This window comes from Branchiostoma floridae, chromosome 18, assembly GCF_000003815.2.
Source record: "Branchiostoma floridae strain S238N-H82 chromosome 18, Bfl_VNyyK, whole genome shotgun sequence".
Lineage (NCBI taxonomy): Eukaryota > Metazoa > Chordata > Leptocardii > Amphioxiformes > Branchiostomatidae > Branchiostoma > Branchiostoma floridae.
Genome location: NC_049996.1, coordinates 777,148 through 794,625, shown reverse-complemented (window position 1 = coordinate 794,625; position 17,478 = coordinate 777,148). Strand labels below are relative to the sequence as shown.

Below are 17,478 nucleotides of genomic sequence, written 5' to 3'. Positions count from 1 at the left end.
TCATACCCGCTCTACAGCATCGGCTATGGCTAAACAGTCCTATTCAAAATGCCAATTTTTGCCACATAGGGCACATCGTACTGCGATCCTCATGGAGCGAGAACCTGTCCGGGCTAGAGAATTGCGGATAAGTCTTAAACTTTACATTAAAGTCTTATTGTGTTGAGGTGTTTTGAACTGGTCTATGTAACCTGACATGCAACCGGAATAGCCCATTCTCGCAGGGGTAACATTTTTTTACATTCAAATTTGGAACGGTCCGTTTTTACAAGGGGCGGTGCTGGGCGAAATGTGCTGTATTTGCTCCTAAAGCAAATGTAGGCTTTTCTAGTCTTTGTAAATCTTTCGTATTCCCCTTGATTACATGAAACAACTATAAATTTCACCCCTAAAATACCAGAGTACAGCACCCCTAATATACTAGAATACACCGTATGCAGCATACTTACATAGAAAATAGTAAGAAACAGTGAGTGTAAAGAAACATTTATTTCATGCAAAGGAATAAATCAAAGGAAAACAATTGAAACCATTTCCCAGTGCTACAATGAGGCATTCTTTCAGCCATCGTCAAGTACAAAGCCAACATTTGATAAAATCATTTTACAGGAGTGTACATGTTCTCAGTTAAACAAGCGCAACACCAAATCATGCAGTTGATACAAGCGTCAAATACATCCAACATTCGTAGTTTGCATCAGCAAAACACACTTAAGATAGGGCGCCAGCTGTTTCATCTTCAGGCAATCAAGATAACAGATTCTGAAAAAGTTCAATTACACGCAAATCATACTGTTTAAAACATAACCATGAACGCTTCAGTCCACTCAAATACAAAAACTGCCACCTGTTCTATGGACAGTTGCTATTCACTGTTGATACTCAGTAAATGTTTTTCATGTACATTTTACCATTTCCATTTTTTGCAAATATATCATAATTAAGGTTCACTATCATTCACAATCCATAGTTACTACTATACTCGATATTGTATGTGTTGTAAAGCATGTATTTTAAAGGTTTGTCTAATGTTAACATAAACTTATCTGTTGTGGCTAGAACAAAGTAGTCAATCAGTGGTTATAGCCTATCAAGTTAAGCTACTCATATCTAAAAAATAAGCAATAAAGGCTTGCTTTCGGTATTATTGATTATTACTGCCAGTTGAGTGGTTAGATTTTAAGTACTGATAAACTTATGACTGACAGAAAGGTGGTCCAGAATGTCTACAATCAAATTCATCTAACATTTCGTAGTTACCATTAGTAAAACACCCTTAAGTACAAATGTAGGCATGTCAGCTGTCTCATATCAGGGCAATGAAGATAACATTAGGAAGAATGTATGTAAATTACACTCAGTTTATAATGTTCAAAATGATACACTTACACTGCAGCCAAATAAGAAATCCAAAGTCACATTTACTGACAGTCTCTAGTTGCTGTTTTCACTAAGTCAAATGTTGCAATTTCAAATTTTCCACAGCAGATGTCTATTGTCCACTCTATGTACATATAACATGTTTATAGTTGACTGTAAAAAACAAACTTTCATCCTTCATTCATTTTTATCACGTGATATTGTATGTGTATTAAAACAGATTGTAAACACTGGAAAAGCAATAATAAGTAATATAGTCTACCCAAGCAAAAGTATATTGAGTATAGGTATAACTGTATTAACATCGTAGCTTCAATCATCTTCTTATATAAAAAATCGACAGATGTACTGATATTGAGATATATGAAAAATGTTTTTACCTTTCCTGTGCAAATTTGATGTGATAGTTATATTTTCAACATTCTTAACTCCATTTACCTAAACAATGTCACGCCGTTAAGAAAGTTAAGATACTCATATTAGCTTTTATTCATATTGAAAATAGTAGTATGGGTATGCCAGTATGTAATCTATTATAACAGATAGCTGCGTGGTTAAGTGGACATAAGCACAGCAAAGACATGACCACAAGAAAACCTCCTTTATTGAACTTATCAATACCTTAGTTTCTTCCGAAGCATGTTGCTCAGTTGTTCTTAACGCACGTTACTGACGTCCATTTTATTTTAGTTAGTCAATTCTCCCAGTACCAACCCACCTAACCATTACAGCTGCCTTTCCAGCCATCCCTCCAATCATACCACCTAACACCGGTATGGGGATTAAGGTCTGTCCCAGAGTACCACCAACAAGTGTGGCGGCACCGGAAGCGACACCCTTAACGACATGAGTGACTACCTGTTTCTCAAACTTACCTTGGGAAATCTCTCCATTGTCAAGTTTCTCCTTAGATTCACAAGTACGGTTGTATAAGTCATAGACTTCTACTGCTCCTGTTATTACAATGCCAATTTTCCCCTGACTGTCAATTATTTTCTTGCAAAGAGATTTTCCCCCTGACTTTGCTACCTGTCTTGAACCTTCTCTAGCTACAGACCTGGCACTTTCTTTCACTGCTGTTTTAGATGTTTCTTTCATGGCAGTTTTGCCCCCCTCCCTTGCTACCTGCTTTGCTCCTTGATCGACTAAAGACTTGGCACCTTCGTTTAATGCTGTCTTTGCTGTGTCCTTTATGACAGTTTTGGCCCCCTCCTGTGCAAATTGTTTCATGTTTTCCTTCCCTAAATTGCTCACAAACGTTTCAACCATAAGATAAACGTTCGGGTCGAAAACTAATTTGTTAGTTGCACGTTTCATGATTGACTCCGTTGCTTCGTTTATTGCTTGACGCAAAAGGATTGGATTACTAGCCAATTCCTTTAACATGTCAGGTCCTGATTTTTTCACTGCAGCTTTAGTTAGCTCCTTTACTACCTCCATAGCCACAGATTCAACGCCTTTATTCATTGTTGTCTTTGCTCCTTCTTTTGTAGGATCACTCACAATCTTCGTTGTTCCCTGCTTAGCCCCTTCCGTCAAAGATTCTTTCTTCAGTCGTTCAATCAATGCATTGACCTGCGCGCTCTCGTGTCTATCTGTTTTACACCAGGTGGCAAAATGCTCACAGTTGTTTGTGAAGGGAGAATATTCACCTTTACCAAGTTTACTTTCAGCACTCCACACTGTTGTATCAGGGGAGAAGCATATGTCATAATCTATGCGATAAACTCTACGCTTTCTGACTTCTGAAGAAATATCCTCCACGTCCCTACGAACTACTGCAATAGGAACTCCCGACCTACCACTGCCTGATATTATACCCATTGCACTAGGCAGAACATCGTTGGTATACTGAATCACAGATACTTTTGTTAGATCTGTGGGGTCTTCAGACACGATCATATGATGCTTGTAGACTCCTCTATCAACCACAAGCTGGTCTCCCTTGTGTACATCTTGTACCTTGTGTATCTTGATTGCCTTGAATGACGGCATGGTCTTCTTTGGCACTGAAGTGATACATTCGAAGTGTTAGATACCGGTGTAATTAATTTGCGAATTTTGATAACCAGACACTGAACACGGTAAATGAGAAGAAGAAAAAATTTGTAGCGGTATATGATGAGAATTAAATATTTCATACTTGTGGCATTACGGGAAGATAAGTAAAGTTGAATATTATTAGATATCAATCATTTAACGTTAAATCAGTGCCTCATCTAGTACATAAATTATGAGGAAATGCTATAGTAGCCTTCTTTGCTACGATAAGACTCATTCTTTAACTTTTATTCGGGTAAAGAAGATTATCAATGGAGGCAATGAATGCATCTATAGATTACAAGTGCATCTATAGAGTACAGTCCTGTTCTGATCGTACATCGTCATGTGCACGTGAGAAAACCCCTAAAGATATGGATATTATGTTGCTGGAAGGAAGACTGGGAAACGCATAAAAGGAATGTGGCAATTGACAACGCCTTTATTCAATGTCATTCTCAAAATAAATCATCAAATAAGTGGAAGAAAACATTCATTGTCACCTTAACCTTAGCGCCCCTAGAATGATGTAGTGTACTAGTGAACAGTTGTCTTGTTGTACGTACCTTGACGAAAAAGTGATAAAGACAGGTCCGCGTCAGCGCCAAACGTAAGGTTTAGAAGATTCGCAAGACAGTTGCGTCTTGCTGCAGATAACTGGGTTTAAAAGAGAGCAAGATCAGATCTATGTTCACTTGAACTAGAACGTCAAAACAATGTTTTAAGCCAATGTCAGGCATATAAAAGATCTATCTTAACACGTTTCATACACCTTCTACTGAAATACTGTTGTTTGCGATCGGTGGTCGTTGACAAGCGCATGCAATAAAGGATAATAATGGCTCGCTAATTGGCTGCACGGTGTAGGTGGACTTGTTTAGCTCACCAGGGTTACAAAGTCAACATGACAAAAACATTTGGGACGGCCCCAAGAATGGGCAGAAATATCAGGAACGCAGTGAGAATTTCTAGAAAACACTACGAATACCCAGAAGTATACGAAGAATAGTCATTCTGATCGGCATTCCGGCTGATTCCGCTTGTGTCAAAGGGGCCTTTAGGAAAGTATTCATTGTGAGTGCGGTTCCTTTGCATGGCGTAGTCCATCGACAAATACAAGGCTTACAGCTATTCCAACGGCTTTGTTAATTATCAAGATCAAAATATCGATCAAACTAAAAAGGAAGGAAGATTTCTGACGATTCCATGATGTCATTTCATGTTACATACCTGTGTCGTGGGAAACCTCCAAAGCCTTTGGTACCTTGCGTTTAACGGTAGTGACGAGCTTTCTTTTTATGTAACTATGAAGAAAAGAGAGAACAAAATTTGTTTTACGTAAGGATGAAATTCTCCCATCCGTACAGTTATTTCTCAAATTAAAGGATTGGTTTTTGAATTCAAACCTGACTAACCTGTGCTTGCCCAGACATTGGCGTTATATGGCCGGTCTTTCCAACACAACACACAAGTGAGGCTAAAACGGGTGTGGAGGCTAGTTATCTTCAATGTGTTTGTTTGATTGTGGAGTCAAGGCAACTTGACGGCTCATCTAGCACGTTAACGCTATATTTCACCTGTTCCCAGTTAGACACCGCCTCCATTCTTGTAGCACTGGTGGTGCGAGACCGTCATGTGACACGTTCCTGAAGGCGCGTCGGTTGTGTTTTTGTCGTTAAGTTAAATTTGAACTATGCACAATTTCAGGTAACATCAGTTAACAATGACCCCAATAGCCCGATGCAAATATTGATTATTGCTAATAGCATTCTTACCACTTTCGATGGGGGCCACACTACATTATGTTATCACGCAAAATTTCACATCTATTCTTGTTTTAAGCGTATAGCGCCAGGCCTAGCGCTAATGACAAAAGACAGGCCGCTCAAGTTGGTGACAGACAGAAAGTGAGAGACAGAGAGAGCTTTGAATCTCATTTTTCATTGAACTGTTTGGCCAGTTTAACGTTATAACTAATCAACGACATTATAAGACCTAGAGACATTAGTCAAGTTAGTCGATTTGGATCAAGATTTGCACTTTTGCTGTTGCAAACACTATGCATGTCCGAAACACTAACGACTAGTTAGTATCACAATGGCCATTTTTGAGGGATGCTCTTTATTCCTCTTGATGAATTAGTGGTGGTGAATAAACAATATAAATACCATTTGGCACCCCTATAAAGAAATTACATATGGTACTGTCCGTTCCACCAGGTGCTTCAGCTGTGTTACGCAATAGCTAACCCCCATGGCGGCATGCTGTTGTGTGGGATATTTTCTACAACCAAGGAGGTTAAAGAACCTCCTTGCTCCAACTTTTAGGGTAAATTTTCGTCTTCTGGTTAGCACAATACTTCATTTAGAGTGTACAGCAAACCTTCGGAATGTTTTCACGGTGGATTTATGCGGTTCTTTGGATGTTTGAGGGAGAAAATGAGCGCTTTCTGACGTCTTGGATTTTGGACAAGAAACGAAAATGGCGACTGTCATGGCGGGAAGGACGGCGGGAAAGACTCGTCCTCAAAATTTTACAGGTAAGATTATAAATTTTTCCGTTGAATACATTTCAAACAAGACCCATTATCTTTCGTGCAAACTGCTGTTCTGTGGATCGCTTGTCTACTAGTGCTACGTACATCTTAAGCGTGAAGTCATTTTCTTCTTCTGTGTACTTTACCATTATTATGTGCAAATCAAATTTTTGAATTTTATCTCTTTATTTTATAACGTTAAATTGTAAATGAACCTCTTGAATGAATTTATTTCATGCTATGTGTTATTGAGAACAGCTATCTATAGGGGTTAATGTCGGTAGGAAATACAGTTAGAAACATGATTCGTTTTGGCATGGTAAGCATTGTTGGGCGACCACCTGTTGGAATGTGCAGCACGTGAACCGATCTTGACTGTCAATCACAATTAGTAAACCAACCAATGATAGCACGGCAATTAATGGCCCAACCAATAAGCTGCTTCTCCGTTGAATGTTTGTATTTCTATGTTGCCATTTCGCATTTCTACATTTTCCCAGTTGGGCTTGGCTATGGAATTGATCTACTAATTAGAATCATTTCAATGTTCCCGCAAAAAAGTTGGGCAAACTTTAGTAGGCTTCTGAAAAGCTGCAATGGGCAAATATTTGGACTGCACTTGCCTATTTATCAATTCCAGTTCGAATAATTTGTATCTTCAAAGTTGATTTTACTCTATTGAAAGATGCATGTAATGTTATGAAGTCTATGACTGTATACTTGTTCTAGTAATTGCAGCTTCAAAGACAGCAATTCGATATGTTGACAAATCTTGAGTGATATGATATCCACTTTTGGATTTATCCATTATGATATCCATTTTTGGTTTTAATCAACTAACCTCATAACATTGTAAAGCGGCTCTAAAGTTGACTTAGGTTTCTTAATATGATTTTCAAAAACAAAAGAAGCTTCAGAGTCGATTTCTCTCTCTACATCTAGTAGCCTCTACCAGGCTTCGTGGATCGGTGGTCTAATTGTAGAAATTGGGCAAATAGAGTCAAAATTAGTATGCTAGGGGAGTCGGCCAGCCAAAAAAAATTATCATCACCTCATGTTTTGTCTGGCTGACCGACTCCCCTAGCGTACTATTGACTCTATTTGTCAAATTTCTACAATTAGACCACCGATCCACAAAGCCTGGTAGAGGCTATAGATATAGGTCAAGTTCAAATATTTTGTTTTATGAAGTTAAAAGGAGGCTCAACCTCATATGATAGTGTTCTAGTTCTGCAGATAACATTTTCTGAAATAATTCCAAAAGCTAAATGTATTAGCAAGTTGACATTGATGTTACAGTTGCATTAAAAGCAGCAAACCCTTTGACTACCCTCCAGATAAACAGCCAGATGAAATTGCAGACCATCAGACAAAATTATTAACAAAGTCGATCTTAAAGATAAATTTTGCACTGTGTTTCTGGGCTTGTTTGTCAACTTATAGGCTTAGCAACTTTATTTGCCACTTCCTTTGAGTTGAAGATTTACTTCCAAATTGATCTCTGGCAATAATCCCATATTTAAGCTTTGGTACATTGGTGGGGCACTGTGGCCGAGCAATTTGACAGAACGCTAAACAAATTTTGTTGATAAAAAGCAAATCTTTTCATGATTTCTGAGTTGTCATTTTATTGCATTACATTTTGTATGATAGTCAATTTAGAATGTAGTGCCACTGCCAACTTACTGTAGCCCAGTGAAATCTGTGTTTGCCCCCAAATCAGGTAGGAGTGCATAAAAAGGATTGTCCAGATGTGTACAATGTACGACAGGATTGGCGTTGGTAGCAACTTGTAACTTATTTCTCTTTGCATATAATGCAGTTACCTATGTCCTGAGGGTCAGCCAGCTGTGCAGGTGTTTCAGTCTTGATGAGATGACACTTGTGATGACACCAGGTGATTAGTACAGAAGTACCAGGTAAGAAATATGTGAATCCTGCAGTACTTAATGGTGTTATTTGTGACAAATGTGTAACTTGTAATGTCTGTATGCTTTAGTTAGGTGTCTGCTGACTGCTGCAGTAGTGAGGACTCCTGTCTGAACCAGACAAGACTGGATTGGACCAGATGATTTGAAGACCCAAGAGGAATATCAGGTGAGAAAAATCAGTATTTTGCATTTATCTTCCAGCTTGTTGGTTTTCTTTGAGAAAAGTGACTAATGATTTATTTATTAATGTCTGTATAGTTAGGTGTCTGCTGACTGCTGCAGTAGTGAGGACTCCTGTCTGAACCTGACAAGACTGGATTGGACCAGACCAGACCAGGGGATTTGAAGACCCAAGAGCAAGACAACAGCATCCGCAGGTGAGACAATTATTAAGATTTATTTTTCTCGGGTCTGTCACACTTTACATGTTCATAATGTGAGTGTTGGTGCACTTCAATGGATACTGTAATTAGCCTAGAGTACACTTGCACACAAAATCTCTACAATTAACAATTTTAACATATAAAAGCATTCCAAACCCTGCTGATACTTTCTTGTTTTATGTGGTTGAAAACTCGAAGACATATCACAGTTCACACTCGCGAGTAAAACAATTGTAGCCTAACTCTTTGTATATCTATTTAAGCAAAGGGGATTGTTCAATTGTTCAATTTTATGTATTGCCATTCAGTGTTGCTCTAAGATATTCATATTACATCACACTGATGATCCTTTCATGATTGTTAGGTGAGTGCTGAGGATCAGCACACCTGCGGACTGGAAGAGAAAGATTGAAGAGAAAAGTTTTTACAGGTGAGACAATGTTTTACATATGTGTCAAGAAGTTTTCACTTGTGTCAATTATATTAGACTAAGAGAACAGTAAAACATTTTGGCTAGTCATAGACAGTATACTTTGTATATCCCTTCAAGCAAACATTCAACTATGCAATTTTATCATTGTTACATGTTGCTTGGAGATATATTTTGCATCACATTAATCATCCTTTGATATTGTTAGGTGTGCTGCGAGGGTCATCAGCACTGATGTCCTGATGGGGAGAAACCTGTGATGACCGGTGACTTGTCCAAACCAGACCAGATGAGGGCCCAGAAAACCATTTTATACAGGTGAGCAAAGCTTTACCACGTAATTACGTATTACTCCTTTCTCAGCTGTGTTTAGAGCACCTAAATTGTATTCACGTTACCCTTTATGTTATAGTGGTTAACAAAAGACAGAAATCATCAATAAATGATTATATTTTTATTGATAAAATTTGTTGATTGCTCGGCGACATCTTGAGTGAGATATGACTGGTTTTTGTCTTACAAAATGAACTATTACTTTAACTTGAATGCTCCAAACATCGTGATAGATACATCTTTCTGGCAAACATGTAGTTTTGGACTGATTATGATGCCTGGTGGCATTTGGTACAGACCAACTTGTTTGAATCCAGGATGATATTGTAGAATTTGCTGCTGTCAATGCAATAACTTAAATTTTTGCTTCTCTGTTTTCAAGGACTCCCAGGCATGGTCATGCAAGCAGAGGTAGACCACGCAAAACATGTACAACAAATCTGTGATGATTCTGGCTGCTCGGCTGAAGAACTGCCGAAGGCTATGGAGGATAGGGAACGATGGAGGAAGAGAGTCATGGCCATCCGTGCAACCAGCACGCCTGGATGATGATGTTTTCAAGGCTTGAGTCCCGGAGACTGGAAGAAGGTGACTTTTATCAAGTTGAACAGCTGTGAAAGAAGATGAGAGTTGTGAGTATGGTTTGTTTGTTAACTCAAGACAACACCACATTACACCCAGACTGAGTCACATAACGGTACATTACACACACTTAGCTACACTCGTTTTTCAACACACATCACTCTACACTACACCTTTTCACTTGATTCCCTACATCAGAACCACTCCTCCAAACACTTTTGACACAGAAGACTACTCTCTCCATACACTTAGCCAAATTTTACGCAGTACATCACACTTAAAGCACTTATGCATCAAAGCTAGTTGTCCAAACACTTAGTATTTTCACTTTCCTGTCAGCAATGCATACAGTGTGCTCCCCAGGGGAGGTCTTTGCTACTAAGCTGAAGACCCGGTGCTTCGAAACACCAGCATACCTTGGCAATGACTGATCAGGTAAATAACTTAGAATTAAAAATACAAAAAAAAATTAGTAAATAAAAGAAACAATTAACTTAGCTTATATATACTTAATAAATAAATAGATAGAAAACAAAACAATATACACACAAACCAACCACCCCCTTACTATTTTGAGAACGTGTATATTATGCGCACTATCTCCCAGGAATACTGACAACAAGCAACCAAACCTAGCGTCGAAGCCTGAAGAAGAAAACCTCTGGGCCAGGGTAAAAAAATCCACATAGCCCCTCTCCTTTAGCGTAGTAGAGCTGTTTGTCAACAGGTCTACTATGCAGAGTTGAGGCATGTGTAAGTTAGAACCCTGGGACAGAAGTTCCTCCTCCAGGCTAAGCCCAGGAAGTAGAAATAGAACATACAGAAAGAGAGGAATTGTGTTTGCCATGCAGTGATGAAAACTCTCTTCAAACTTTGTTATCACTGTTTACGTTACTTGTACCAATTCAAACCTCCTGCTCTAAAATCCAGGCCTAGTCTCAAGCTCATCAAATAAAGTCTGTCAGTGTAAAACATCACTGTCAAACTCTACTTGATCAACACAAGACAAGCCCTAAATCTTGCAACAGGAGGTTGGTATTGTGACAGCTACATATTAAACAGTGATAACAAATCTGATATCAACATGACTTGAAAGAAATCGGCCAGCCAAACAAACTTAAACCTGTAATTTTCTCAGATTATTCACTCAAAACTTCTTTCCCTAGATTTGCATTGTTCTATTCTACAACTACGTTTAGTTTGCATCATTCTGCAATGGTTTGTCTATCTACCTTAACTATCTACCTTAACTTCTTGTTATAATTGCCTTGGAAATAATCAATGCAAATCATTCAACTTTAAACTGCAATGGTTTGTAACTTTCTAAATCAACGTGGTTACACTTGCCTCAAAGAACAAATTAAACTAACACCGCAGCTGTCTATCTACAGTATGTTTTAACTATATTACCTAATCTACGTTGTCTGACTGTGAATTATGACTTGGCTTTCTGTTTTAAGTAGAAGCTTTAGAGTATATAAAGCTTGACAAAAAGACAGATTTTCGTTTGGCCGATTTCTTAGACACAATTCCTCTCTTCCCAACATCACACACAGCTTACCTGTAGTACATTTCACTCTACAGAAAGAAAGCACAACATTGTCTTTTCCATTTTCTGTACAGCAATGGGACATATTTCCAACAAGCTTTTAAGTATTTTCCCTGAAATCCACTTTGTGTAAAAAATGCAGGCAAAAAAAGAACCTAATGTACAATGGCTTGATCTTTGGTATCTTGATCTTTTGTATCTTTGTATCATAATCATGATAATCATTGTGTTTCATTTACGTTTCAGGCATATTCGACTACCAGAGACAAAGGTTTCTTCTTCATCCATTTGCCTCTCTGTTGCGTGATTTGCGTGTTTTGTGCACATCGTATTGTCAGAGCCTTCTTCACCGACGTCTCTGGGGCCTTGCCGAAAGTTTTTTGGGGGTGGTGAGGGGAGATTTTTATCCGGGAATACGACGGGAAAGGAAAATATGCCGGGAAAGGGATATATATCGTGGTGCTGGTCCCAGCATGTTTCTTTTGCATGTCGTACGGTCGTAATACTTCCCTAATTGCCGCTATATTCTCTGTAATTTGGATCATTTGGGTTTCATTTCGTTCTTTTTGTTCATCGTATTCGATGTTAGGGACTGCCAACGTTAACATCATCAGTTAAAACTGACGCGGCGGAAATTACAGATGTGATTGAACAGATGTTTGTGGTGTAACGACATCTTGGACCAACTGTTTCTGGTATTCCTGACAAATTTTGTTCTACTTTGAGTATCATCATAAATTATTACATACCTATGGTAAATTTACGGCAACATCTGATGCCACCGGTCAATGGTTGTTTTTCAGAGGAATGTAACAGTATAGTTGTTGATGAATAATAAACACAATGTCACACACCACTCAAAAGAACACAACTGAATACTATAATTACGTCACAAAGTGTGTTACCCACGGTCACTTGTTAATTGTTTTTATTTCGCATCTCTGCGGTACTCTAAATTGCTATGTATGTTCTGGGTAAATTACTTAAAACTTACAATATATTTCATCTTCTATTTAGAAAGTATTGTGGGATAAAATACTGAATGGGAGCTGATTGTATAAACAACTTTAAAATTTGTTTGTTTGCCTCATTGACATCATTTTCATTTTTCCATGTCCGCCGCATAAAAAAGGTGTTGAAGTTGTGAATTTTATTATGTTTTCTTTCATACAATGTACTTCTAATGCTTGTAAAATACCAGTATTTAAAATGCAGGTAGTTTACTTTAAGGCAAAATTATTACTGGTATGCTTTATTTATATATGTATAGAGAGAGACAATGTGTTCTTTCTTGGCTTGACTTTTTTTTTTTCAAATTCATAATTGTAAATACATTGAAGATAAAACATATAGCAAAAAAAAAGCAGATTTAGTACTACTACTAAAGACTTTTTTCAGTAACATTTTTCAATTATGAGGCATTGTATTCAGTATCTCTGGAATTTATGTTGTTTTAAAACTAAATAAAAAGGACATTTGGACTGAGAGTTTTGTATCTGTCATTATTATGAATCACTGCAATAGTATAGATTAATGTATATTCTGGAATTTTAAAGGGCCATCTCATTTCAGTCCATAGCAACCTTACGGCTTTCTATTCAATTTGTTATGTATGCCAAGTCTTAGTATTGTATGGTCAAAATGGATATTAAACAATCACAAGAAAAGTTCAACTTGGTTTTCCATGCATCTCTTCACCAGCATTGAAACTACAGCTTAGTAACATTTGTAAATTTGTGATCCTCATGTACTGTTAGTTAGTGATCTAATTTTTCATTTTATGCTGGAACAATATATTTGTTTATCTCTTACCAATTTTTAATTTAATTTCAGAAGTACATTTTCACAAAAATGACAACTCTCATTTTGGAACCAGCTTTAAAAAGTGTGACTGCGGAAGAGGATTTCAGGGAAAACAGTTTGATTGCATTTAAGTTTGAAAATATACCCATTGCCATACAGAATGAAACAATAAGACAACATCACGAGTGCTTTCTTCAATAGGAAAAAGTACTGCGTTCTCCACAATATCTGCAATAAAATATTAGTCACAACCTTAAACTTAAAAGTTAGTTTAAACAATGTGAACTCTTTCAGAAATGACAACAAATAGCAGGGAGGGTCAGTTTTAACTTTAATGTTTGAATCAAAATGTTACCAAAAAAATCAGAGGATAACATAATATATAAATGCCCTATCCCAACTCTTTCATTGTCATTTGTAGGGGTCTGCATGGGAGGTCCCAATCGCACTTTGCACTAAATTATGGAACGCAGCGGCCGCGGCGTATTATGCAGGCTTGACATTTAACCCGGGATATAAAGATTACGTTAAATCAGAGCGACCCATCTTCGCGCTATGCAAAATTGCAACAGCTGATTACACCTTGCGGCATGCAGACCCCATTTCTGAAATAATTCTGAAAATCAAAGCTAACTCACAGTCAGGTCCGATGTTCTCTTGTCTGGTGGAAAGCTGACAGGTCCCACAGGAACACAAACAGGTCCTCCTGGAATATGGACAGGCACACAGGATAGCTGACAGGTCCCACAGGAACACAAACAGGTCCTCCTGGAATATGGACAGGCACACAGGATAGCTGACAGGTCCCACAGGAACACAGACAGGTCCTCCTGGAATATGGACAGGCACACAGGATAGCTGACAGGTCCCACAGGAACACAGACAGGTCCTCCTGGAATATGGACAGGCACACAGGATAGCTGACAGGTCCCACAGGAACACAGACAGGTCCTACTGGAATATGGACAGGCACACAGGATAGCTGACAGGTCCCACAGGAACACAGACAGGTCCTCCTGGAATATGGACAGGCACACAGGATAGCTGACAGGTCCCACAGGAACACAGACAGGTCCTCCTGGAATATGGACAGGCACACAGGATAGCTGACAGGTCCCACAGGAACACAGACAGGTCCTCCTGGAATATGGACAGGCACACAGGAGAGCTGACAGGTCCCACAGGAACACAGACAGGTCCTCCTGGAATATGGACAGGCACACAGGATAGCTGACAGGTCCCACAGGAGAGCTGACAGGTCCCACAGGAGAGCTGACAGGTCCCACTGGAACACAGGAACATGGTCAGGTATACAGTATCATCTTCCCCAAACCTAGGGTGAAAAAGAAAAACTCATTCAGAAAAATCATATGCCAAATTTACACTAAGAATATTCACAGAACATGGTTGTTCTCTGACAAGACACATTGATAATATTCAATAATATTCACAACATTTGTTACAATTCTAAAACCTGCTTTGGGTTGGGGGTAAGAAGCCTTAGGTTAGTGACATAAAAGAAAACAAAACAGCAGTAACAAGTCAGTAACAAGTGAACTTAAAGTACCATGATCAAACAACAATAACACTATAATAAAACAACACAATTACATCAAAACGATCCATACAAATATGAAAACACACATCTCATGTTGACAAAACATCATTTAAAATTCATGCTAGCTCACAAAAACATCACAACATCATATCCAACAATCTAATGCTATTGACACAAGAGTCAGTTCTTAACACTCAGTGAATGACACATGGAAAAGTATTTCAAACATCAGTTCAACAAAATTCACTCAATGTTTCTACTGGACATTAAGGGAAAAGAGATGACTACCTTAGATAATCATGAAGTCAATACCATTATCACCATGATAAAAGGAAACTTTTCAGAACTTTCAAAGTAGTACAATTACAACTACATAAAAATTATACAATTACAACTATACAGCCGGTATAACCGCCCTTCGGCGTAACACACCAGCTTCAGTGCAACAAATTGTCGTAACATTCATAAAAATGATTTAACACCAAACACTTACATGTTTCAGAGAAAGAAGACTGTAACAGTAACCTGGAATTAAGTCAGAAGAACAAAGTTGTAAAATGTTTGTATACCAGACTCAATGGGAATGTTGTCCTCACCTCAACATCACTTACCTGTCATCAAGGAGGTTTTTTAACCTCCTTGCTATCATCAAACAAGGAAGGGAGTCAAGAGTATGATGTTCATCTCTTACACCAGTCACCTGTATAATTCTTAATGTACTCTGTATGTGACTCATCCACTGTGGAAGACAATCAAACAACAAATTTGCATGGCAATGGTTGAAATTCTTGATAACTGACATCAGTTTGGGCCCCCTAGTGACTTAAGGTCTGGAATATCAGAGGCATTTTAATTTGTAAAAAAAAAAATTCAAAAAACAAAAAGACGATAACTCAAGGCAGGCATACAATTCTTTTTTATTTTTGGAATGTAGGTTGCTTCGACAAAAATGTACAAAATGAATGAGAAATTATGCAAAATCAGTGGTCATTTGAATCATTATTACCCCCGTCACATGTACCGAAAATCGATCAGACAACGAGTCTGCGAGCTCTAAATTATGAGTAGGCATGACCCTGACAGGAAGGGGGAACTCTGCCATTTCTTCGTGGGTATCAGGGTCATGCCTCTTTAGGGTATCAGGGTCATGTAACTTAGAGCTTGCAGACTCGTCGTCTGATCGATTTTTGCTACATGTGACGGGAGTATAATGACAATATTCTATCATAGTGTTTCTTTTTTCAGTTGATCTCTTGTCCCAAACATGGTATAATCTTGAAATTTGGGTGGCAGGTAGTTTTCAAGATCAGGACAAGGTGGGGCAGGTTTGAACCTCTTTAACATTTAATTTTGGAACTGCAAGGGAATTTTTTTATCAAAACATTCCAAAGAGGATAGCTGCAAAAAGGAATGATGGATTCCATCATTTTAGGCATGCAGGTAGCTTAGGCAAAGATATGCACAATAATATACATATTATGCAATATGTATGAAGATTTGCCATTCTGAGGAGTTTCCATTGTGAAGCCAAGGGGGTTGGGTGACCCGACTTCATGTGACAGCCCTGTTTTTTCCGTAAACCCAATTTTTCTACATCAGAGACGTAACGTTACTTTAATACCAATAGTAAGGACAAACAGAGCTGAAATGTCATTGACATTTAGGAGAAGCATTTAAGATAACATTGAATTCTACTTTTATCGAGATTAACCGGTTAATTTGGTGCTAGTTCGCTTTAAAATGTCACACTGGGCGCGCCCACCTCCCATTCGTTTCATACTTACCTGACGGTCAGTCTAGATTTTGCTTTAGTTGACGTCACATTCGTCAAAACCGGCGCTGTTGAGTCCCTGTACCAAGCCGCAAGTCGGAAATGCCCATTTTACATCAAAATACAAGGAATTCTAGCTTCAGGAACGAAGAAACAAGGACGAAGTGCTGTTGTTGAAATCAACAGAACAACGCATGCTATTAGGGACATCTAGCGGCGTAAATACAAACTGCAGTTGTAGTACTAACACGGTCTCACAGCGTCTCTTAGCGATTTGTTTACAAAGTGCATCTAAAATGTTTGCCATGCCTGAGGGACAATTCGCGAGATAGACGACCACCCTTCTTTCCAAGCAGGTGTTTGGCTCCGGCTGTTTTTGACGCGTTTTATGTGATTTTGTCTGGCTTTTTACTTTTTAACATTCTCTTCATGTCCGCCGAGGCCGAACCTCTGCTTGGAGAGTAGTTATCGTTAATAGAACAAATCATAAAACTGGGTCTAAACTATGACTGCTGTTATTGTAGACAAGACATTATTAATACCGTATGGTTCAGCATAGATTCCAATGGCCGCAGTCTTCGATTGTGATAGTGATTCAAATGTACTTCCATTTTTAAAGTAATTGGGCCTTGTCGAATAGCACAGAAAATACATACATCCTGGATCGATCTGGTCCTGGATACCAAGTACATGTAGTTGAAGTAACTCAAAGGAGCGCCCCTCAGTGGCGGTTTTACTAAGTGCAGGACTAAACATTGGGCACGGCTATGACAAAGACCTTACGCTACTTTGTGTTTTGCTTCATTTCGCTGAAATACATACGGTCCAAATGATCCCAAGAATATAGAAGACAGTGTTGTACACTACTCACCACCCAAAACCAACGTAGCGAGACTTCCAAGGGCAAATTTAACCTCCGTGTTCTGTCCCTTCCAGAAACACTCGCCATCTTGAAACGGCGTGGTCTTACCACCTGTGCTGTCCAATCATCAAAATTTGCATTCCGTTTTGATTATTATTATTAGATTACTCATAATTTGATAGACAACACAAAGTTGCTTTGATTTAATTATGGTTTTATCTTTCGATGAAGAGATTTTTTAATCTATTGCTCATAATAACGTGATGGTAAGTCAGTTTCTGACATCAAGTTTTACACATTAGGACTCCTGGAACTTAAAG

At 38.4% G+C, this 17,478-nt stretch overlaps 1 protein-coding gene and 2 long non-coding RNA genes across 3 annotated transcripts; 1 reads left to right on the top strand and 2 right to left on the bottom strand.

The window, feature by feature from the left end:
- Nucleotides 1–495: 495 nt before the first annotated feature.
- On the bottom strand, nucleotides 496–4,729 carry LOC118405280. Its single transcript, XM_035804690.1, has 3 exons — nucleotides 4,651–4,729; nucleotides 3,987–4,077; nucleotides 496–3,389 (listed from the first exon to the last, which is right to left on the bottom strand). The coding sequence occupies exon 3, from the start codon at nucleotides 3,373–3,375 to the stop codon at nucleotides 2,071–2,073; it is 1,305 nt and encodes a 434-aa protein (XP_035660583.1). The 5' UTR covers nucleotides 3,376–3,389; nucleotides 3,987–4,077; nucleotides 4,651–4,729; the 3' UTR covers nucleotides 496–2,070.
- A 970-nt stretch (nucleotides 4,730–5,699) lies between these two features.
- On the top strand, nucleotides 5,700–9,654 carry LOC118406012. The gene is made up of 6 exons (XR_004829973.1): nucleotides 5,700–5,959; nucleotides 7,779–8,053; nucleotides 8,146–8,264; nucleotides 8,635–8,700; nucleotides 8,909–9,018; nucleotides 9,416–9,654. It is a non-coding gene; the product is annotated as an uncharacterized LOC118406012 (long non-coding RNA).
- A 4,432-nt stretch (nucleotides 9,655–14,086) lies between these two features.
- On the bottom strand, nucleotides 14,087–17,270 carry LOC118406202. Its single transcript, XR_004829998.1, has 3 exons — nucleotides 17,168–17,270; nucleotides 15,019–15,050; nucleotides 14,087–14,300 (listed from the first exon to the last, which is right to left on the bottom strand). It is a non-coding gene; the product is annotated as an uncharacterized LOC118406202 (long non-coding RNA).
- Between the last annotated feature and the right edge of the window lie 208 nt (nucleotides 17,271–17,478).

Excerpts from the sequence above, each read along its gene's own strand:
- LOC118405280 (XM_035804690.1), bottom strand. The coding sequence starts at position 3,375 with ATGCCGTCATTCAAGGCAATCAAGATACACAAGGTACAAGATGTACAC.